At 57.5% G+C, this 21,590-nt stretch overlaps 1 protein-coding gene across 1 annotated transcript in view; it reads left to right on the forward strand.

Annotated features, from left to right (window-relative positions):
• Positions 1–21,590, forward strand: part of ABCA3 (ATP binding cassette subfamily A member 3) — a 35,270-nt gene that overhangs the window by 11,738 nt on the left and 1,942 nt on the right. Inside the window, exons 4-30 of the mRNA XM_068420097.1 lie at positions 68–195; positions 312–477; positions 1,503–1,762; positions 3,013–3,129; positions 3,724–3,844; positions 4,390–4,563; positions 5,120–5,301; positions 7,278–7,424; positions 7,762–7,891; positions 8,588–8,742; positions 9,618–9,773; positions 10,085–10,295; positions 10,598–10,748; positions 12,536–12,634; positions 12,834–13,026; positions 14,360–14,663; positions 14,987–15,260; positions 15,866–16,070; positions 16,549–16,768; positions 17,013–17,171; positions 17,653–17,825; positions 18,281–18,415; positions 18,552–18,746; positions 19,671–19,858; positions 19,959–20,129; positions 20,388–20,575; positions 20,683–20,756. Coding sequence (XP_068276198.1) covers positions 68–195; positions 312–477; positions 1,503–1,762; positions 3,013–3,129; positions 3,724–3,844; positions 4,390–4,563; positions 5,120–5,301; positions 7,278–7,424; positions 7,762–7,891; positions 8,588–8,742; positions 9,618–9,773; positions 10,085–10,295; positions 10,598–10,748; positions 12,536–12,634; positions 12,834–13,026; positions 14,360–14,663; positions 14,987–15,260; positions 15,866–16,070; positions 16,549–16,768; positions 17,013–17,171; positions 17,653–17,825; positions 18,281–18,415; positions 18,552–18,746; positions 19,671–19,858; positions 19,959–20,129; positions 20,388–20,575; positions 20,683–20,756 — 4,676 coding nt within the window. The remainder of the gene's footprint in view (positions 1–67; positions 196–311; positions 478–1,502; positions 1,763–3,012; positions 3,130–3,723; positions 3,845–4,389; positions 4,564–5,119; positions 5,302–7,277; positions 7,425–7,761; positions 7,892–8,587; positions 8,743–9,617; positions 9,774–10,084; positions 10,296–10,597; positions 10,749–12,535; positions 12,635–12,833; positions 13,027–14,359; positions 14,664–14,986; positions 15,261–15,865; positions 16,071–16,548; positions 16,769–17,012; positions 17,172–17,652; positions 17,826–18,280; positions 18,416–18,551; positions 18,747–19,670; positions 19,859–19,958; positions 20,130–20,387; positions 20,576–20,682; positions 20,757–21,590) is intronic.

The raw sequence follows: 21,590 nt of genomic DNA on the forward strand, positions 1-21,590 counted from the left end.
CGGAGCATCGGCCCCCGTTGAGTTGCCGTGCTCCGTGCCTCCATCCCTGTCTCTCCCCCCTCCGCAGCTCAGGGCTTTGCCTCGGAGCGGGACTTCGAGGAGTACGTCAAGTCGGACAACCGCTCGGGCAGCGTGCTGGCCGCCGTCGTGTTCAAGCACCACTTCCAGCAGAGCACGGCCCCGCTGCCCCTCCAGGTGAGCGGGGCTGGGGGGGGACAAGGACACGGGGACGCAGCACCCTCCCACCCTCTGCGATCCCGGCGCCGCTCCCGTCCGTCCCGCCTGCGACGCCCCTCGTGTGCTCCTTCCAGGTCGACTATGAGCTGCGCTTCAAGTACAGCCCGAGGAACGCGCCGCGGAGCGAGCAGACGGGTCTGAACCCCAACCTGGACCGGGACTGGCACACCAGTTACCTCTTCCCGCTCTTCCAGCTGCCGGGGCCCCGGGAGGCCAAGTTTGCCGATGGGGGGACGCCGGGTGAGGGCCACCTCTCCTCTGCCGCGGGCTGGTTCTCAGCCAGAGATGGGAGTTACAGGGGTTCACTGAGGCTCTGAGTTTTTAAATGAAGAGTTTAACTTATTTTTAAAATTATTTTAATTAAATTAATTTAAGAAATCAATTGAAATAATTTATTTTATTTTATTTAAATATTTTATGTAAATATCCCGTGACCTCTTGGGCATCACTGGGTGCCTTTGCTGAGAGCCGTTGGATAAGAACAGGTTTTACTTACGTGAATTTTTTAAATTTAATTTTTTTCTCTCTCTTTTTAAATATATTCTTAACAGAAAATTTATTTCAGGGTGCAGACTGCTCAGGGTTTATCCTGCTGCTTAAGGAAATAGAGCAATTCTGTGGTTTGAGCATGGGTTTGTAAGGAAAGCCAAACCAGAGACCGAGAGTAGGAGCCAGCGGGGACATTGCCGGAGCTGGCACTGCCTCAGGACTTGATGTTTTGGGAGCTTCCTCTGCGGCTGCAGAAGGGAGATCTCCCTCGGCTGGGTTCGATAGCGATGTCAAGAAGAAGATCGAGGGGCCAAGAAAGTGGGTGGATGGGTTTCGCTCACGCGGTGTGAATAAACCCGAGATCTGCTGGTTCCCGTGTGCTGCGGGACGGGGTGACCAGGAGCCCGGATCAACTCCCTCGCTCCAGTGTTTGTTTAGTCAATTAGTTAATATAAAACATTGTTTGTGATTTCGTATTCTTCCTTTTTCCTTACCTGTCTAGGTCATTTTAAGCAACTAACTTTCTAAATGTTCCTCTGGGGCTTTGGGAGCAGAATTTGAGTTTCCATCCCGGTAACACGTGGCAGAAACCCCACGTGAAGATAAACTAGTTGAAAATGAAAGATCTTTCACTGTTTTCTAACGCACAAAAGTTTAAGCCACGGGATATATCCTTCCTCACCACAGCCTGCGGAGTATCCCGTGTTCTCGTGCTTTACAAAACAGAAGGGACCCCGCGCCCATCCCTATTCCCCCGTGTCGTTCTTGCCCCGCAGGCTACATCCGAGAAGGTTTCCTGGCGGTGCAGCACGCGGTGGACAGAGCCATCATGCAGTACCACGCCAACGCCAGCTCCACCAGCCTCCTGGAGAACATCACGGTGGTGGTGCAGCGCTTCCCCTACCCGGCCTACGTCAACGACCTCTTCCTCCTCGCCATCCAGAACCAGCTGCCCTTGCTGCTCATGCTCAGCTTCACCTACACCTCGCTCAACATCGTCCGCGCCGTCGTGCACGAGAAGGAGAAGAAGCTGAAGGTAACGTGAGCTGCGGGACATCTGGGCTTTCTCCTCCCGCTGCGGCGTTTCCCGACAGACGCTGCCTTTAAATTAGGAACAAAAATCCCTGTCAGGTTTGGAGCCAGCGAGCAGGAGGTGGGGATGGCAGCGGATTAGTGAGCCCCGGGGAGGAATGTCGCTAATCCTGCCACCCCGAAGCGGCTCGGCTCTCCTTGCTGTGCAGCAAGGGCTGCTGGACCAAAGGGCTGGTGTTTCTCCCTTGGGCTGGAAGGTGGTTTGGAGTGAGGGCAACGCTTGTGGGTTCCAGAGTTGTGTAAGTTCAAGAGTTCAGCACGTGGGAAGCGACATTTTTGTCTTTTGAATGGAGAAACGCATGTGTCTGAGTTGTGGGGGCGGTTGGAGCTCGGCTGATGTGGTGGTTGCGGCATCAGGGCTGAGTGTTTGCAGGGCTTGGCTTCTCCTGGGCGTGGGGTTGTCCTGCCCTCTGCCCCACTGCCGGCTGGCCACAGTGGCATCAGCTGCTGTGGGTTTGGGTTCAGCTCAGCACTTTGGGGAGATGTTCTCCTGCAGCGGTGGCAGCCCCTGTCCAGGGAGGTGGAGGACACTTCAAGAAAAATGTTGGGGTGTTGGAGCAAGTCCAGAGGAGGGCGACCAAGACCTGAGGGGTCTGGAGGGTCTGACCTACGAGGAACGGCTGAGGGAGCTGGGGGCGTTCAGCCTGGAGAAGAGGAGGCTCAGAGGCGACCTTAGTGCAGTCTACAACTACCTGAAGGGAGGTTGTAGCGCAGTGGGAGTCGGCCTCTTCTCCCAGGCAACTAGCGATAGGAGAAGAGGACACAGCCTCAAGCTTGGCCAGGGGAGGTTCAGGTTGGACATTAGGAAGCATTTCTTCTCAGCAAGGGTCATTAGCCATTGGAAGGGGCTGCCCAGGGAGGTGGTGGAGTCACCATCTCTGGATGTGTTTAAGAAAAGCCTGGACATGGCACTTAGTGCCCTGGTCTAGTTGCCATGGTGGTGTCAGGGCAATGGTTGGACTTGATGATCCCAGAGGGCTCTTCCAGCCTGGTTGATTCTGTGATTCTGTGACACCATGCGATGCTGAAGGCTGTGCAGGACCATTTTGGTGGCACCTGGGGCTGCCACCAACCTCACTAGTGCTGTAGGACAAAGCCACCAGCACCCTGGCCAGGGCCTTTACTTTGCCCTGGCCCTAAAGTATGGGTGCAGGCCTGGGTGCAGCCCTGGGTGACGGTGTGACTTCCCTGCAGGAGTACATGCACATGATGGGCCTCAGCAACTGGTTGCACTGGAGCGCCTGGTTCCTCATGTTCTTCCTCTTCCTCCTGGTGTCCGTGTTTTTCGTCACCGTGCTCTTCTGTGTCAAGGTGAGTGTCTTTCCCCAGGCCGCTGTTCTGCGGGCCAGAAGCTCTGTGCTGGCAGGGCACAGGGATGACAAGGCTCCTCTGCCCTGGGCTGGACTGTCCTGGTGTCTCAGGACTCCTCCACGTGTGTAACGGAGGCTGGAGTTGGCCTTTTCCAGAGCAGGGTGGGCAGTGCTGTCCCCCACAGCTGCCTTTCACGGCAGGGGTGACCTCCCCAGGAGGGGGCTGGGGGGTGGGAGCCCCACGGGCAGCGGGGGGGCGCAGGCACGCCATGCAGAGCAGGAGCACCCTGCTCCCGCAGCCCTGCACGCCCTTGGAGGGACGCGAGCTCTGCTCCCTGCTTGTACACACACCATGAGAAGCAGGAGGTGGCTGCCTGGATTGCTGGGCAAGGTGTCCCCTGCCTCTTAGCCCCTGCGTCACAGAAGGGCAACCCATATTTCTTCCCTCTGGAGGGGTCTAGGAGGGCTTGGGTGTTCTCACCCATCTCTCAGTTTGTCTTTAACCCATGGAGAACATCAGGTCTCGGCTGCCCACACGTGCCTGCAGCCATGGCCCGCTTCAGCAGCCCTGGGCGTAACCAGATTTTCTCGGTAGGTGAGCGAACAGGGAGCGGTGCTCACCAACAGCGACCCCACGCTGGTGTTCACCTTCCTCGCCATCTTCTCCATCTCCTCTATCTCCTTCAACTTCATGGTGAGCACCTTCTTCTCAAGAGGTGAGTCCCTCCCCAGCTGCCTCCTTGGGTTGCTGATCCATGGGTCTGGGGGGGTGTTATGGGCCTCGTCCTGTAAAATCTTTGGTTAATCTTGGTTGGGAGGCAGCTCTGGAGGTTGTTGGTCCATCCTGCTCAAAGGAGGACCAGCTCGAGTTACATGAGGTTGCACAGGGCTCTGGGTTGGATAACTTGCTTCGGCACGCGGAGGGGGGCACCTTTCTTCCCTTTTTTGGTGACACGAGAAGGGATGTGTGTATGGTCGCTTCCCAAACCAGACAAGTTCTTGCATTAGGGCATCGTCTGGCTGCCTCGGCCCCAGGACACTCTGGTCTGGGATGGGCAGGGGGCTTCTGCAGCTGCCCACGGCGGGGTCGGGGTCCGGCGCTGCTCCTACCTTGCCGTGGCACTTGGGCAAGTCCTGATCCTGCCCCCTAACCACCCTTTGTGTAAAATGCTTGAATCTCCATGGATGGAAAACTGGTGAGAAATACTCGGCATCACCGTGTTACTGACGTGTTCCCTCTTGCTTTTCTCTGTGCTGGCAGCAAACGTCGCGGCAGCCGCTGGCGGCTTCCTCTACTTTTTCTCCTACATCCCTTACTTCTTCATCTCGCCCCGCTACGACCTCATGTCCCACAGCCAGAAGCTGGCATCCTGCCTCATCTCCAACGTGGCCATGGCCATGGGGGCACAGCTCATAGGCATGTTCGAAGGAAAAGGTGAGAAGGTGCCTCCAGGGCCTCAGGAGAGGAGCCAGCCTTTTTGTGGGGTGGGTTGGGACTGGTGTGCACGTGGTGTGAGGGGTGGAAAGAAGTCAGGGAGAAACGCCTTCCTAACGGGAACAGGAAAGCTAATTGCTGATTGCTTCTGCAGGCTCTAAGGGATCGGAATCCATTGCATTTCCTCCTTCCCAATATATATCTTTAATTTCTGTGTTAACAAGAATTTGCTGTTGGTTCCAGCAGAGGCCACGCTCTTGCGAAGCGAAGGCACTAAAAAAGGCAGCTGTGGTGATGGAGGGGCAACGGCTGGAGAAGAGATTGCTTCTTCCCCAGGGCAGTTGCAGAGAACGTGATGGAAGCAGCATGATGGGGTGGGGAACCTCGAGATGTCATCTGCGTCTTTTCCTTCCCCCTATAGAAGGGGGATTGTAGAGCTGTGCACGTGCTCCTTGTTACCGAGTGAATTAGGACAGGAGATGCTATCTGGTAGTCTTGGAGAACACTGTGTCCTTCTGGGCATGCAGAGTTAAGCAGTGCCCCGTGTGTGTTGCAGGGACTGGCATTCAGTGGAGGGACCTCATGAAGCCGGTCAGCGTTGACGACAACTTTACCTTAGCCCACGTGCTGGGGATGCTGCTCCTGGACTCGGTGCTCTACGGCGTGGTGGCCTGGTACGTGGAGGCCGTCTTTCCAGGGGAGTACGGCGTGCCTCAGCCGTGGTACTTCTTCTTGACGGTGAGCACTGCTTACAAACCCCTTCCAGCGGGCTTGATAGGCATCGCTCGGGGATAGTCCCTGCTTCTGTGCTGCGCAGCGGGCTAGAGTAGCTTAAGTCCTGCTTGACCAACCTGATCTCCTTCTGTGACAAGATGACCCGCTTGCTGGATGAGGGAAAGGCTGTGGACGGTGTCTACCTAGACTTTAGTAAAGCCTTTGACACCATCTCCCACAGCATTCTCCAGGAGAAACTGACTGCTCATGGCTTGGATGGGTGTACGCTTCACTGGGTAAAAAACTGGCTGGATGGCCGGGCCCAAAGAGCTGTGGGGAAGGGAGATAAATCCAGTGGGCGGCCGGTCACCAGTGGTGTTCCCCAGGGCTCAGTGTTGGGGCCAGTTCTGTTCAATGTCTTTATCGATGATCTGGACAAGGGGATCGAGTGCACCCTCGGCAAGTTGGAGCGAGTCCAGAGAAGGGCAACGGGGCTGGTGAAGGGTCTGGAGCACAAGTGTGATGAGGAGCAGCTGAGGGACCTGGGGGTGTTTAGTCTGGAGAAAAGGAGGCTGAGGGGAGACCTTCTCGCTCCCTACAACTGCCTGAAAGGGGGGTGTAGCGATGGGGGGGTCGGTCTCTTCTCCCAGGTCACAAGTGACAGGACAAGAGGAAACAGCCTCAAGTTGTGCCAGGGGAGGTTTAGATTGGAGATCAGGGACAATTTCTTCACCAAAAGGGTTGTCAAGCGCTGGCACAGGCTGCCCAGGGCAGTGGTGGAGTCCCCATCCCTGGGGGGATTTAAAAGCCGTGTAGATGTGGTGCTGAGGGCCATGGGTTAGTGGTGGCCTTGGCAGTGCTGGGTTAATGGTTGGACTCAATGATCTTGAAGGTCCTTTCCAACCAAAACGATTCTGTGATTCTAGTGTAACGTACAAGGGTGGCACCATCTGGCCTTCAGGGGACTGCAGCATGTCCTCAGCGAAGGCTGATGCAACTGTATTTTTTTACTGAATATGAAGGTCGTCTTGGCTTTAAATCTTTGTCCCGACACTTGTTGACGTGCAGGGTGGTGTTGTCTCCATGCCCAAGCGCAGGCGTCGGAGAGCAGCCCTGGGTGCGAGCAACCAGATCCAGTCATCTGAAACCCCGAGCGCTGCCCTCGGGGCAGACCTGGGCGCTCTGCGTCCCGCTGCCAGCCCCCGACGTGCTGGTGCCAGGGGCTGGGTGACGACTGTCACCCCGTCAGCTGAGCTGCCCTCGCTCTGCCAAGTCGAACGCTTGGCATCACCTTCAGCGGCTATAGCTGCAGTGGTTGCTGCAGGAGTCGTTCAGCCCCAGTGAGATGATCCAGCTTGATAACGTGGATGTATCCCTTGTTACTGGGTCCAGAGGTTTTTCCTCCTCTCTAAATTCCTTACCCCAGCATGATTTCACTCCAGCATCCCGCTCCTTGCAGCTGGAGAAGGTAGTGGAGATACATCTGTCTGCCCAAAGCCACAGCGAGATGCTGATTTGGGGTCCAGGAGTTTCTCCATCGCTATTTCCACAGGGATTTAAGGTCCCACACACTTATTTTAATTCCTAGAGAGCCAGGTCAAAAAAAAAAGGCTGTAACAGCAGCAGCTGGACCTCAGGCTTTGTGCATTTAGTGTATGTCAGGGTTGTTGGAGGGGGTGATGATCCCTTGCGGAGGCTTTTCTGGGCAGGGTGCTTCTGCCTGAGCAATTTTGCTTCTTGGCAAAGTGCTGACCTTTTTCGTGGGAATGGAGACAAGGAAAAGCTGCGTGTGTAATCATGGGCAGTGCTGCTGGAAGGGAGAACCAGCGGCAGGGCAGGAGGAGCAGTGTCCTCCTCTGGTTGGCAATTCCCAGGCCGAGGAGAGTGGTCTTGGAGATCGCTGGGAGGCACCTGCGTGGGAGGAGGAAGGTGGATGAGGCTGGGGAGAAGGGGTGGTCTCTGCCTGTGCCTGAGTTTCTCTCTCTGCCTTTTTCCATCAGCCCTCGTACTGGTGCGGGCACCCCAGGACCGTCGTGGGAAAAGAGAAGGAGGAGGAGGAGGACCCTGAGAAAGCCCTGAAGAGCCAGTACATTGAGGAGGAACCTGCTGACCTCGTGTCGGGAATCAAAATAAAGCACCTTTCCAAGGTACGACTGCCCAGCACAGCACTAACACACCCTAATGTTGTTGTCTATAAGAACGGCTGCCTGCAGGCAGCTGCCGTGTCATCTCGCTGCCCTCCTCGCCCGGGGCAGTGTGGCTTGGCTGCTCTAGGTAGGTAGGGCTCTTCCCCAGAGCTGGTTGCATTTTGTTGCGGGCTGAAGCGTTAGGTACTTGCAGGTGCAGTGACATCTCTGTTTAACCTGAATTAGACCTGTCTAACGCCAACACCATGTGAGCATCGTGGGCTGGGTGGAGCAGAGGGGGAAGGTTGGAGGGACTTGCTTCGAGTGCAGCATCAACTCGTTAACGTGATCTCCGCAGGTCTTCAAAGTGGGGAACAAGGTGAAAGAGGCAGTCAAGGACTTAACGGTGAACATGTACGAAGGGCAGATCACCGTCCTGCTGGGACACAACGGTGCTGGGAAGACCACCACTCTGTCCATGCTCACAGGTAGGAGCCACGTCCTGCTGTGGAGCTGCACGTGGCAGGGAAGGGCTGATGGCTGGACTTGCAAAGAGGAGCTGAACCCCATCGCTGAGGTTGGGGAGGGGTTTGTGCTCTTCCCTGGAGCATCTTTGGTTCACTGAGCTGTTGGCCAGGGATCCTGGGGTGGTGAGAGGCACGTCGCTGCCTGGGGAGATGGAGGGAAGGTGGGGTCCCTGCTCAGCCCTCCACAAGAGTGGGATCAGCCGACAGAGCAAATGACAGCCAGTCTGTGTGGTGGAGAGCCCTGAGAAGAGGAAGGACCCACTGTAGGGTGGGTCTCTGTAGGCCATAAGGCAGAGAGGGCATGGGCCAAGGACTGGTCTTCATCATTCTTGAGCTGCTGAGCCCCAGGCAGCCTGTTTTGGCATGGGGGACATGGTGACCTTTGATGGTCCTTTCTTCCCTGTCCTCTGTCACTCTGTGCTGCTCCTGCCAGCCCAGGGCGCTCACGGGACCTTCCCTGGAGATCTGCCCTGGCCTCTCCTGGACCTCTGCCAAGCTGAGAGCCTCCCTCTCACTTGGGCAAGAGACTGGCTTACTCCAACTGTTGGCAGAAAGCTGCAGGGGGGGGATGCTCGGCAGGACCCCACCTTTCTGCCGGCTCTTTGCCACCCAGGGTTACCCTCAGCCCTGAGCCGAGGCCGCTGCATCTCCTCGCAGGTCTGCACTCTCCGACGGGCGGGCAGGCGTACATCAACGGCTACGAGATCTCCCAGGACATGGTCCTGATCCGCCGCAGCCTGGGTCTGTGTCCTCAGCATGACGTCCTCTTCGACAACATGACGGTGGAAGAGCACCTCCACTTCTACGCAGGGGTGAGCACGGCACTTGGGGGGAGCGCCGCCGGGCCCCCAGGAGCCTGCCCTGGGGGAGGCACCTCTGCGGCCACCACAGGGCTTCCTGAGGCTGGGGAAGCGCGGTGAGATCCATCAAGTGGGTCCAGAGGAGGCCACAAAAATGACCAGAGGGTGGAACACCTCTCCTGTGGGGACAGGCTGAGAGAGTTGGGGCTGTTCAGCCCAGAGAAGGCTCCAGGGACACCTCATTGTGGTCTTTCAGTACTTAAAGGGGGCTTATAAGAAAGATGGGGACAGAGTTTTTAGTAGGACCCATAGCGATAGGACAAGGGGCGATGGTTTCAAACTAAAAGAGGGGAGATTCAGCCTAAATTTAAGGAAGAAATGTTTTACGCTGAGGGTGGTGAGACACTGGCACAGGCTGCCCAAAGACGTGGGAGATGCCCCATCCCTGGAAACATTCAAGGTGAGGTTGGATGGGGCTCTGAGCAACCTGATCTAGTTGAAGATGTCCCTGCTCGTGGCAGGGGGGTTGGACTAGATGGCCTTTAAAGGTCCCTTCCAACCCAGACCAGTCTGTGATTCTATGATGAGCAGAACAGCCCTTGCCTCCTCTTCCCACTCCACCCACAGGCAGGAGCTCCCTGCTTGGCTGATGGAGGAGTGGAGGGTCGCAGGCAGTACGGCTCCGTGGAGACCCCCACACCAGCTGTGCCACCTCATTCAGGGTCAGGCAGGAGTCCATCTCCGTGCTTCCCCGCTGTCCTGCCTGGGTGTGGAGGAGGGAGTGTGGTGGGGTTTAGCAGCCGGTGGCTGATGTAGTGGGAAGGGTCTTTGCCAGATTCACTTACCCCTGCAGATGGGCTTAACCCTCCCTTCCTCTTGTCTGGCAGCTGAAGGGGTACCCACCCTCCAAGTGCCCCGAGGAGATCAACCACATCCTGAGGATCCTCAACCTGGAGGACAAGCGCCGCTCTCTGACCAAGGCGCTCTCCGGCGGCATGAAGCGCAAGCTCTCCATTGGCATCGCCCTCATTGGGGACTCCAAGGCAAGCATCTCTGGTGGGGCTCACCTCAAACCTTTCTCCCTGGGGCAGATGTAGGACCTTCTGGTGGCTCTGAGGTTGTCCCTCACCTCTGATGAGCCGGTGGGCAAGGCAGGGACAGCAAGGACGGGGCAAGGGCACCCCCACAAATGGGGACAACTCTGAGGACAACGCCCTGAGGCTGCAGTGGTAGCTGCTCCCCCAAGCAGGATCACCGCATGTGTGTTGGGAGGTCATGGGCCCTGGGGTTGCCCTCTCCTGCCCTGCTATGCCTCTCCCAGCCCCTTTTGACTAGCACCTGCTCCCGTGTGCAGGTGGTGATGCTGGATGAGCCGACGTCAGGGATGGACCCGGCCTCTCGCAGGGCCACGTGGGACCTCCTGCAGCAGCAGAGGAGCAACCGCACCATCCTGCTGACCACCCACTTCATGGATGAGGCTGACCTGCTGGGGGACCGCATAGCTATCATGGCCAAGGGCGAGCTGCAGTGCTGCGGCTCCTCGCTCTTCCTCAAGCGTAAATACGGTAAGGGAGGAGCAGGCAGGCCCTGCTCCAGTGCTTGTCTTCTCCTTGGAGGGAGGAGCAGGAGGGGGATATAGGGCAGGGAGGGGGACCCATTGCTCCTTGTCTGATGGCTGCTTGCTCCCTGTTGTGTTGTTCTGCCTCTCCTGAGGCCCATCCCCGCATTTGCTCCTGCGTCGTGTCCGTAGCTCAGGCAAAGCCATCAGTGCTCTGCGGTGCCTTAGCGTCCCTCTCGGCTCCAGCACCCCTGGGCCAGGCTGGGCTGCCATTTACCCTCCTCTCCCTTCTCTTGTGGCTCTGCCCAGGGGCAGGATATCACATGGTGATGGTGAAGGAGCCCTACTGTAACCTGGGGGAGATCTCCCGCCTCATCTGTCAGTACGTGCCCAACGCCACCATGGAGAGCAACGCCGGGGCAGAGCTGTCCTTCATCCTGCCCAAGGAGAGCACGCACAGGTAACGGCATCGTCCCCTGCTTGCCCTCCCCGGGTGGGTCCCCTTGTCTGCACACACTGTTGTCACGGGCTTGATGGAAAGGGGAGCTGCTGTCTCCAGGGCAAATCACACCTGATGAATTTGGTGGCTTTGGAGAATGAGGTTACAGTGTTGGTGGATGAGAGAAGAGCAACTGATGTCATCTACCTGGGCTTGTGCAAAGCATTTGACACTGTCCTGCACGATATCCTTGTCTCTGAATTGGAGAGACATGGACTTGACGGATGGACCACTCGGTGGATAAGGAATTGCCTGGATGGTCACGCTCAAAGAGCTGTGGTCAAAGTCTTGATGTCCAAGTGGACACCAGTGATGAGTGACGTTCCTCAGGGGTCGATGTTGGGACCGATGCTGTTCAACGTCTTTGTCGGCGACACGGACAGTGGGATTGAGTGTGCACTCAGCAAATTGACAGATGACACCAAGCTGTGTGGAGTGGTTGATACTCTAGAGGGAAGGGATGCCATCCAGAGGGACCCTGACAGGCTGGAGAGCCGGGCCTGTGCGAACCGCATGAAGTTCACCAAGGCCAAGTGCAAGGTCCAGCCCGTGGGTCGGGGCAATCCCAAGCACAAACACAGGCTGGGCGGAGAATGGGTTGAGAGCAGCCCTGAGGAGAAGGACTTGGGGGTGATGGGTGACCAGAAGCTCACCATGAGCCGGCAACGTGCGCTGGCAGCCCAGAAAGCCAACGGTGTCCTGGGCTGCATCCCCAGCAGCGTGGCCAGCAGGGCGAGGGAGGGGATTCTGCCCCTCTGCTCCGCTCTCCTGAGACCCCCCCTGCAGTGCTGCGTCCAGCTCTGGGGCCCCCAACAGAAGAAGGACACGGAGCTGTTGGAGCGAGTCCAGAGGAGGCCACGAAGATGCTCAGAGGGCTGGAGCCCCTCTGCTCTGGAGACAGGCTGAGAGAACTGGGGCTGTTCAGCCCGGAGGAGAGAAGGGTCTGGGGAGACCTTCTAGCACCTTCCAGTACCTGAAGGGGCTACAGGAAAGCTGGAGAGGGACTTTTTACAAGGGCATGGAGTGATAGGACGAGGGGGAACGGTTTTAAACTGAAAGAGGGGAGATTGAGATGAGATATGAGGAAGAAATTCTTTGCTGTGAGGGTGGTGAGACCCTGGCCCAGGCTGCCCAGAGAAGCTGTGGCTGCCCCCTCCCTGGCAGTGTTCAAGGCCAGGCTGGATGGGGCTTGGAGCAACCTGGTCTGGTGGAAGGTGTCCCTGCCTGTGGCAGGGGGGTTGGAACAAGATGAGCTTTAAGGTCCCTTCCAACCCAAACCATTCCATCATTCTATGATCTTCTGGGAAAGGCACAGAAGGAGGCGTGAGCCCGTGGCTGCAGCGCTGGTCTTGGAAAATCAGGTTCAGTTCCTCCTTTCACCGCCATCCTCCCCTGCATCTGCTGATGCATCGCTCTTGTGCCTCCCTGCCCACCATGTCGCTGCCTGTGTGGCAGCTGCATGGGCCAGCACTGGTGACAGCTGCGGTGTGGAGGGTGGCACAAACGACGCAGGCTGGTCGGGCTCCAAAACCAAGCACACGGATAGCTGAGGCTGCCTGTGGCAAGGAAGAGCAGAAGCTGGAGCCCAAAAGCTTCTCTTGGGGACATTGGGGTGCTGAGCGCTGCAGGCAGCCCTGGAGCTGGCCACAGGACTGCAACCAGCTGCAGGACTGATGCCCAGAGAGTCTTAACGTCTGAGTGCCCCATCTCGTGAGCGTCAGCGTCTAACGCCTCACTTCTCCATTCAGGTTTGAGGCCCTGTTCACGGAGCTGGAGCAGAAGCGGGAGGAGCTGGGCATCGCCAGCTACGGCGCCTCGGTCACCACCATGGAGGAAGTCTTCCTGAGGTAGGCGGGAGGGAGGCTGGCCCCGGTGGGGTGTCACCTGGTGATGACCAGTCTCCATGTGCTTCGGCAACGGCAGTGTCCTACGCAGCTCTTCAGGGCACGTGTTGGGTTTTGTCTCTTGGGTTTGGCTTCCTGAGCTCAGAACAGCTTGATCCTGTCTGGGTCTGTATTTCATCACCTGCTTTCCCTCCTGGCGCAGGGTTGGGAAGCTGGTGGACTCCAGCATGGATATCCAGGCCATCCAGCTGCCTGCTCTCCAGTACCAGCATGAGAGACGCTCCAATGACTGGGCCATGGATGACTCCAGCAGCCTGAGCGGCATGACCGATATGACGGACGACAGCGGGGCGCTCATCACGGAGGACTGCTCCAGCATCAAGCTCAACACCGGGGTGAGCGCTGGGGGTGTCGGTGCAGCGGGAACAGGAGAGGGCAGGTGAAGGGGGTTTTTGGTGCAGGGTTACCAGGTGGAGCCTCCCCCACGGCTGGTCTCATTGCATGTGGTTTGGAAGATCAAATTGGAATCCGCATCTTCAGGGCAAATTATTTTTAGAGTTGTTGGGGTTGGTCACTGCCATCCTCCTCATGTTAATACTGAGGGCTACAGAGATGCTCTTGAAGGTGTCCCAGGTGATCTAAAGTGGTTTTCACTTGCCATTGCTGCATCACTTTGTGGCACTGGTGAGGCCACACCTCGAATCCTGTGCTCAGTTTTGGTCCCTCACGACAAGAAAGACCTTGAGGTGCTGGAGCGAGTCCAGAGAAGGGCAACGGAGCTGGTGAAGGGTCTGGAGCACAAGTGTGATGAGGAGCGGCTGAAGGACCTGTGGGTGTTTAGCCTGGAGAAAAGGAGGCTGAGGGGAGACCTTCTCGCTCCCTACAACTGCCTGAAAGGAGGGTGTAGCGAGGGGGGGTTGGTCTCTTCTCCCAGGTAACAAGTGACAGGACAAGAGGAAATGGCCTCAAGTTGTGCCAGGGGAGGTTTAGATTGGAGATCAGGGACAATTTCGTCGCCAAAAGGGCTGTCAAGCGCTGGCACAGGCTGCCCAGGGCAGTGGTGGAGTCCCCATCCCTGGGGGGATTTAAAAGCCGTGTAGATGTGGTGCTGAGGGCCATGGGTTAGCGGTGGGCTTGGCAGTGCTGGGTTATGGTTGGACTGAAATTATCTTAAAGGTCCTTTCCAGCCAAAACAGTTCTGCTGTGATTGCCAGCAGGGAGATGAGAAAACCCTCGCCGGGCTTGTGGTTCAGATCCCTGGCAGCCCTTCATGGCCTGTGCGCCTGGGATAAATTTCCCTGTGCTTCTCAAGGGCATGTCTCAAAGGCAGAAGAAAGATATTTATGGGTTTAAAAAGCCAAGAAGATGTTTGCAGAGGCCAGGCTGGGAGCTCTGAGGCGTCTCAGCGCGGTCGCTTTGGCAGGCAGCTGTGTTGCCGCAATGCTATTTGTGAACCTCAAATACTGGGAGGTGGAGGAAGGTGAAGGTCATGGCTGAAGCTGGGAAGCCGTGCAGGTTGGTGGGCTGACCTGCTGTGCTGGAGTCGAGCAGCTGCCCTGCTAATCCCTTTGGAGGCTTGGCTGGAGCGCAGGCCGTGCTGTGGGCTCCTGGGCTGTGTGCAGGATGGGGAGGTGGTTTTGGGGCTCCTTCCCCCCCGTCAGCTGCGTGGGGTGGCGTGGCCGGTGGGGCTGCCCGCAGCTGGCCTTGACCTGACTTCTCCCTTGGCAGTTCTACCTGTGCTGCCAGCAGTTCTACGCCATGTTCATGAAGCGAGCCATGTACAGCTGGCGCAACTGGAAGATGGTGGCGGCGCAGTTCCTCGTGCCTCTGATCTTCACTGCCTTTGCCCTCATCGTGGCCAAGACCTTCCCGGGGCCCAGGGACTCCTCCCTGCTGAGGCTGACGCTGGAGCCCTACGGCCAGACCATCGTGCCTTTCTCCGTGTTGGCCGCCTCGGGTCTGTCGCAGCGGTTGGCGGAGCAGTACGTGGAGCTGCTGGACGCCCAGCGTCAGTCACCGCTGGAGGTGCTGGGTGAGGGCTCCTGGAGCGCCTGTGGAGCAGGCAATGCCTGCTGGGGTGTGCAGGAGCCACGGGCTTCTCCTGCCAGGGCCCTTGGTGTGGGTGGCTCAGGTCCCAGCTGCGGCGTGTCTGACATATCCTCTTGTATCCTCTCCTGCGTGGCAGAGTCCCACCCTCACCCGAGCAGAGCTGTGTTTGCCATAACCTTGTGTTTGTGGCCATCATTGGGGCTAGGGTGGGCCTCCAGGGCTGGGGCTGCTTGGGGTCTTTTCCAGTTGGCCCCAGTTAGCTCTGATGTGATGGAGCCTGCCCCTAACAGCCGCGGTGCTTGGCAGGTGGCCTGGAGGAGTACCTCATCTCAAGAGCCTCCGAGGAAGGGGGAGCCTTCAACGAGCACTACATCGCAGCCGCCTCCTTCGAAGGAGCCGGGAACCGCACAGTGGTCACCGCGCTCTTCAACAACCAGGCGTATCACTCCCCCGCCACGGCCCTCATGCTGGCCGACAACGCTGTTTTCAGGGTGCTGGCGGGCCCCAACGCCTCCATTTCAGTCACCAACTACCCTCAGCCCCGCAACATCACTGAGAAGGCCAAAGACCAGCTCATGGAGTACGTCTGGTGGCATGGCGCTTGCTTTCCTGCTAGGGCTTGCGACTTCCACGGGTACAGATTGGCTCTGTTGTACTGGTGTCAGTGGAGGAGCCAGGCTGGAGCTCCTCAGACCCAAACGTAGCTGTGATCACACGCAGGAGGTCAGGAGAGCAAAGCTGTGTAGGTGACTTACCTGCCTGAGCCTGGCGGGCACGTAACCCCATGCACGTATCTCAGTGGTTGGGTGTCCCTCTCTAGATGCTCACAGCTGTGGTTAGGGGTGGTTTTCCCCGGGTGCTCAGAGCAGAGGGGGCTGTATGACCATACACTTCACGACATCCTGCATCCAGGGTCTCTGAACATCACCTGTGCCACAGGGGACACGCGTGGGCCCTCGCAAAGGCAGGGTGGAGGTTCGTGGTGGGCTGGGAGGGCTGTGCGTGGGAGCTGCTCATCTTGCTGAGATGTGCTTTTGTTGTGGGGTGTTTCTTCTGCACGCTGGCGTGGTGGGCGAGCGTAGCCTCCACAAGAAGCATGGCATGGGCGTGCTGCCCCCGGGTAGCCTCAGCATCGGTCTTGTCGAGCTGTCCCCGTCCTAACCTGCCCCACTGCTCTCCCCACAGAGGCCAGACGGGGTTCGCCATCGCCATCAACTTGCTGTACGGCATGGCCTCGCTCGCCAGCACCTTCGCGCTGCTGCTGGTCAGCGAGCGGGCCATCAAAGCCAAGCACGTCCAGTTTGTCAGCGGCGTCTATGTGGTCAACTTCTGGCTCTCCGCCCTGCTCTGGGACATCATCAACTTCCTCATCCCTTGTGCTCTGATGTTGGTGAGTCACCCATGACACCCTCCTGTCCTCCCCTGGGGTGGGAGCTCGGGGTGCTGCTCCTCTGGGAGAGCTGGGATGTGTGTGGGTGGAGGGAAAAGGCTGAGGCCACCTGGTTCTGGAACTGTCTCAGTTAATAGAAAGGACCAGCGAGAAAGTTGTCCCTTAGTCCTGCTGGGAGCTGGGCCATGGCCAACCAGCTGAGTTGGTTGGCTGCAGCCTCTGGCACCTGAACACTTGGGTGTGGGCACCAGAAAATCTCAAATACGTGGGAGCATGGAGAGGGATTGCCCAGATCTGCCCTTCTGCATCCCAGTCTGCAGACACAGGGCTTCCCCTGGGGACAGGCACGGGCTGGTGGTGGGAACTGTCTGTGAAGGGGTTATCCAGGTCAGCATGGTGCTGCCTGGGCCGTTGGGACAAGGTGGCATCACTTGCCGTCAAAACAAATGTGCGTTCTCCTCGCGTTGCTGTGCCCCAGGTGATATTCCAAGCCTTTGATGTGCAAGCCTTCACCCAAGACAGCCACCTCGTTGATGTGATGCTGATCTTCCTCCTTTATGGCTGGGCCATCATCCCCCTCATGTACCTCCTCAGCTTCTTCTTCTCGGTGGCGGCCACGGCCTACACCCGTCTCACCATCTTCAACATCCTCTCAGGCACGGCCACCTTCCTCGCGGTCACCATCATGAGCATCCCAGGTGGGTCACTGCCCTCCCTGCCTGCCCAGCACTGCACCCTGCCGTCACCAAGAAGATCCAGCCCCCAAGGGGGCTCTTTCACCCCAGGGCTGTCCCCACACTAGCAAAAAAACCCTATGACAGTCCACCCTCACCCATTAAACGTGACAGTTTGTTGGTTTTCCTTCCGAACTTGGATGTATCAGGGTCTTTCTCTCAAACCAGCTAACTCCAATCTGTTGATCCTCCTGTGCTCCTCTTTTAGAGCTGGGCTTGGTGGACCTCTCCAAAACCCTGGATAAAGTCTTTCTCATCTTACCCAATTACTGCTTGGGCCAATGCATCAGTGACTTCTACCAGAACTACGAGTTCATTCAGTTTTGCACCTCCTCCGTTGAAGCCATCTTCATCTGCAAGGCGTTCAGTGAGTCTCTGCATTGGTCCTCACCTGCCCATCCCACCTTAGCCACGCTTGGGGGGTCTCCATGGGGTGGGTGGTGAAGATGGGCAGTATCATGGGGCCTCTAACCCCACCTAGGCTTAAGCTCAGCTTAAGAAAAAGATGGGCACCTTGTGATACCCATAGGAGGTCCAATGAAGAAATCTTTTCCTTACTAATGAGTTGGAGGAAGACACGGGCTAGGGAAGGTTTCATAGACGAGTAAAGAAATCCCAGTTATGGTCCTGAAAGTGTAACTTGATCTCCTCTGCGTGCCTCCAGTGGGCATCTTCTGCCAGATGCCCTCCAGACCTGAATCCTCTTGTGGGAAGCGTTAGAACCCAGTGCAGGCTGGGGTGGAGATGAGCCTGGCAAAGCTTTTTGCTCACAGCTTTCTCTGGAGCTTATCTGCGCCTCCCCAGAGTGTGAATTGATCCAAGTCTGATTTTCTTCCACCCCTGCTCAGATATCAGTTATCAGATGAACTACTTCTCCTGGGAGACGCCTGGGATCGGACGATACTTGACCTCCTTGAGCATCCAGGGTTTCTCCTTTCTCTTCCTCCTTTTCCTCATTGAGACAAACCTTCTCTGGAGACTGAGAACTTTGGTCTGTGGCATCTGCAGGCGACGGAAATGGGTGAGTTGAAGCGTGTGGGAGGGAGAAGTAAGGTGCCCTCGTGCCAAACCATGCCCAAGAGTCCCTGCGACCTGGAGACATGCCCATGTTGCTCGCTCAGATCCTGTTTGGATTCCTGGGGTCTGTGAAGTCACTCAACTTCAGTGCTCAGGGATGTAAGTCCTGTTTCTGCCACTGTTGAGGAATTGTCACTTGTAGGTCCCAAACCCCATGGGCTGTTTTCCTCTTCACCTTAGTCATCTTCCTGGGGGAGCATCTCTGGAGCTCATTGCTCAGAGGGGCAGATCCTGTTGGACGTGTGGGTAGGCAAAGGGAGTGAGGTGTCCCTAGAGGTGTCTGATGGAAGAGGTGGATCCTGCCTGGGTTGGGGTCACTTGCCCCAGGTCAACCTGGAGTAACCCACTTGTCCCACAGCAGCCAGGTGGCAAAGAGTGTTTTTTCTCCCCCGTGTTTAGGTGGCACTGCTGAACAGGGTGTCTGTGCTGCCAGAGGACAGGGACGTGGCGGATGAGAGGAAGAAGGTTTTGGAGTCACCACCAGAACTGCTGTCATCTCTCAGCAGCCCTCTGGTCATCAAGGAGCTCACCAAGGTGAGGAGAGCGTGGCTCTTGCTGAGAGTCCTGCTGCCAGCTGAGCCGTGGTCCCCACGGGGCTGGTGAAGCCACCGCTCGCCTTGGTGTGCCCTCGGGTGGTGACTGGCATGGCTTGTGCGTTGGTCTCCGCCAGGTCTACGACAGCCGGGAGTCCCTGCTGGCAGTGGACAGGATCTCCTTGGCGGTCAGCAAAGGGGAATGCTTTGGCCTTCTCGGCTTCAACGGAGCGGGCAAAACCACCACCTTCAAGATGCTGACCGGTGACGAGAGCATCACGTCGGGGGACGCCTTTGTGGATGGCCACAGCATTCTGGCCAACATCAAGAAGGTACCGAGGGCTTCAGGGGTGGAGGGCGGCGTTGCTGACAGTCCTGCGTCTGCCTGGGCTGGGCCACCTTGCCCGTGCCTCTGAGGAGGACACGGTTGCAGTTGCCAGGGGTGGAGATAATATTATAGGGACGTTGTGTCCTTGTCTGGCCCAGCTCTCCGTTATCTGGCCACCTGGAAGCAGTCCTCTCTTCTCTGGGGCAACAGAAAGGAACCAAATGGAAGCCAAACCTTGTGAGGGTGGCAAACCCTTCATCAAAGGGTTTAGCTCCATAGTTGGAAACAAGAAAAAAGTGAGTTAGTGATCACAGTGACCTAAAACAAGCGGGTCAAACCTTTCCAGAGCCCTGCTAGAGGTCTCCTTGCTGGGAATTACCTGCTTCCTTTGGAAAAGCAAGAGGTGAGCAGGGGTCAGGCTTGAAGTTCAATCTCTGGGTACCTCCACCACTGTCAACCCCAGACAACATCAGGCAAAGAGAACATGGGGAGGATCTGCCCTGAAAGCATGGTCCTGCTTGCTTCCTCCCCTGAAACTCTGCCTTCGGTTGGGCTCTCATCCCCAGAGGAGGCCAGGATAGGGGGAAGGTACAGACCCTCCAGTGCTTTCCTTCTCCTGAGAGCCTGGGCCACCTGAGATGGCCCCTCGCAATGAGGAACCAGCTTGGGAAACGCAGCGTGAGACCACGCCGTTGCTGTCCCGAGGCACGCTGCGTGTGTCCATCCCCACCAGACCGCCTGCCCCAGCGACAGGGAAGTTTCCCTCTCGTTTCACCTGCCGTTTCAGAGCTGCAGCTCATCGTGTTGAGCAGAAACCTTGCAGAGGTGCAGCAAAGCCCTGCAGGTGCCACGGCACCTTCTGGCTTGGCCACCTCCTCGCAGAGCCCTGCCTGTGAGCTCATCCCCGTTGGGTTCCTCTTGCCCCAAGGTCCAGCAGCGGATCGGCTACTGCCCGCAGTTCGATGCCCTCCTGGACCACATGACGGGCCGCGAGACCCTGAGCATGTACGCCCGGCTGCGGGGCATCCCCGAGCGCTACATCGGCAGCTGCGTGGAGAACATGCTGCGAGGGCTGCTCCTGGAGCCCCACGCCGACAAGCTCGTGAGGACCTACAGGTGAGAGGAGATGTGGGGACACCCCGTCCCCTCTGCCCCTTGTGTGGCTCTCCCTGTGCTCATAGCGGGTCTCTGTCCCCATTCCCGTCTCCTTCTGCAGCGGTGGTAACAAGCGGAAGCTGAGCGCTGGCATCGCCCTCATCGGTGGTCCCCCCGTGATCTTCCTGGATGAGCCCTCCACCGGCATGGACCCCGTGGCCCGGCGTTTGCTCTGGGATGCTGTGACACGGACACGGGAGTGTGGCAAATCCATCATCTTCACCTCCCACAGGTGACACTTGTCCGGGCAGGGCTTGGCATGAGAGCTTGGGGAGTGGGCAGGAGGGTGGTGGGGTCCAAAGGATGGGACCCACCTCCAGAGCCTGGTGGGTGGGCACTGCCTGCAGCCAGCAGCTGCTGGCTTTACCCAAATCTCCCTCCTCTGAAAGCCCAGAGAGGAGGGAATCCACCCCCAGCCCCTTCCCAGAGGCTTCTGCTGTTCTGTCTCGGTGCTCCTGCCCTGCTGAACAAGCCCCCTTCCGTCCCGCAGCATGGAGGAGTGCGAGGCCCTGTGCACGCGGCTGGCCATCATGGTGAACGGGCAGTTCAAGTGCCTGGGCAGCCCCCAGCACCTGAAAAGCAAGTTCGGCAGCGGCTACACCTTGCTGGCCAAAACGCGGGGCGAGGAGGAGGGCGAGCTGCAGGCCTTCAAGGCCTTCGTGGAGAAGACTTTCCCAGGTACCGTGAGCTGCCGGAGCGGGTGCCCTCCGAGTGAGGGCAGGGTGCTGCTCGGGGGCTTCGGCGGGTTTCCTAACTCTGAGCCCCTCCTTGCTCGTCTCTCCCAGGCAGTGTCCTGAAGCACGAGCACCAGGGCATGGTGCACTATCACTTGACCAACAAGAACCTCAGCTGGGCACAGGTAAGGGGGGGGGCTGGAGGGGCAGCCCTATTCCTGCCCCTTCCCACACTCTTGATACTTTGCTTTCATCCTCAGCTCATCTTCCTTTTCTTCCAGAGCCACTCTCTGCCCAAAATCCAGGTGATTTATAAAAACCAAGCAAATTAAAAAGCGTTTTTCTCCCTGACCCTTTCCCACCTCCTGGCCCAAACGTGTATGGCCAGTGTGTGAGCACCCGGGATGCTCCTTCCCACCCCCCGAGCTGCTTGCCCTTGACCGCAGCCCTCAGAGGGGGAGAGCAGCGTCTCCCTGGGGAGCAAGACCTGATTTTTTAGAGGTCAAAAAACCTGGTTTTTTTTGTACATCTCAAAATATTTCATGAAAACTCCGTGGCAGGAGGGTGCCGGAAGGGATGTCTTTGGCAGCTACAGCCTTGCCACCCTGTGTCTCCCCACTGGGAATGTGGCACTGGTGTATATAGATGTATTATATAGATTTTATATATAATAGATTGAGCAGAAACCTTGGGCTGAGGTCCCAGCCCAGGGCTATCGAATCAGTTTGGTTGGAAAGGACCTTTAAGACCATCAAGTCCAACTGTTAACCCAGCACTGCCAAGATGTCTGTTATATATATATCATATATATATACGTATCACAGAATCAATGAGGTTGGAAGAGCCCTCTGGGATCATCGAGTCCAACCGTTGCCCTGACACCACCATGGCAACTAGACCAGGGCACTAAGTGCCATGTCCAGGCTTTTCTTAAACACCTCCAGAGATGGTGACTCCACCACCTCCCTGGGCAGCCCCTTCCAATGGCTAATGACCCTTGCTGAGAAGAAATGCTTCCT

Source organism: Nyctibius grandis, chromosome 30 (genome assembly GCF_013368605.1).
Source record: "Nyctibius grandis isolate bNycGra1 chromosome 30, bNycGra1.pri, whole genome shotgun sequence".
NCBI lineage: Eukaryota > Metazoa > Chordata > Aves > Nyctibiiformes > Nyctibiidae > Nyctibius > Nyctibius grandis.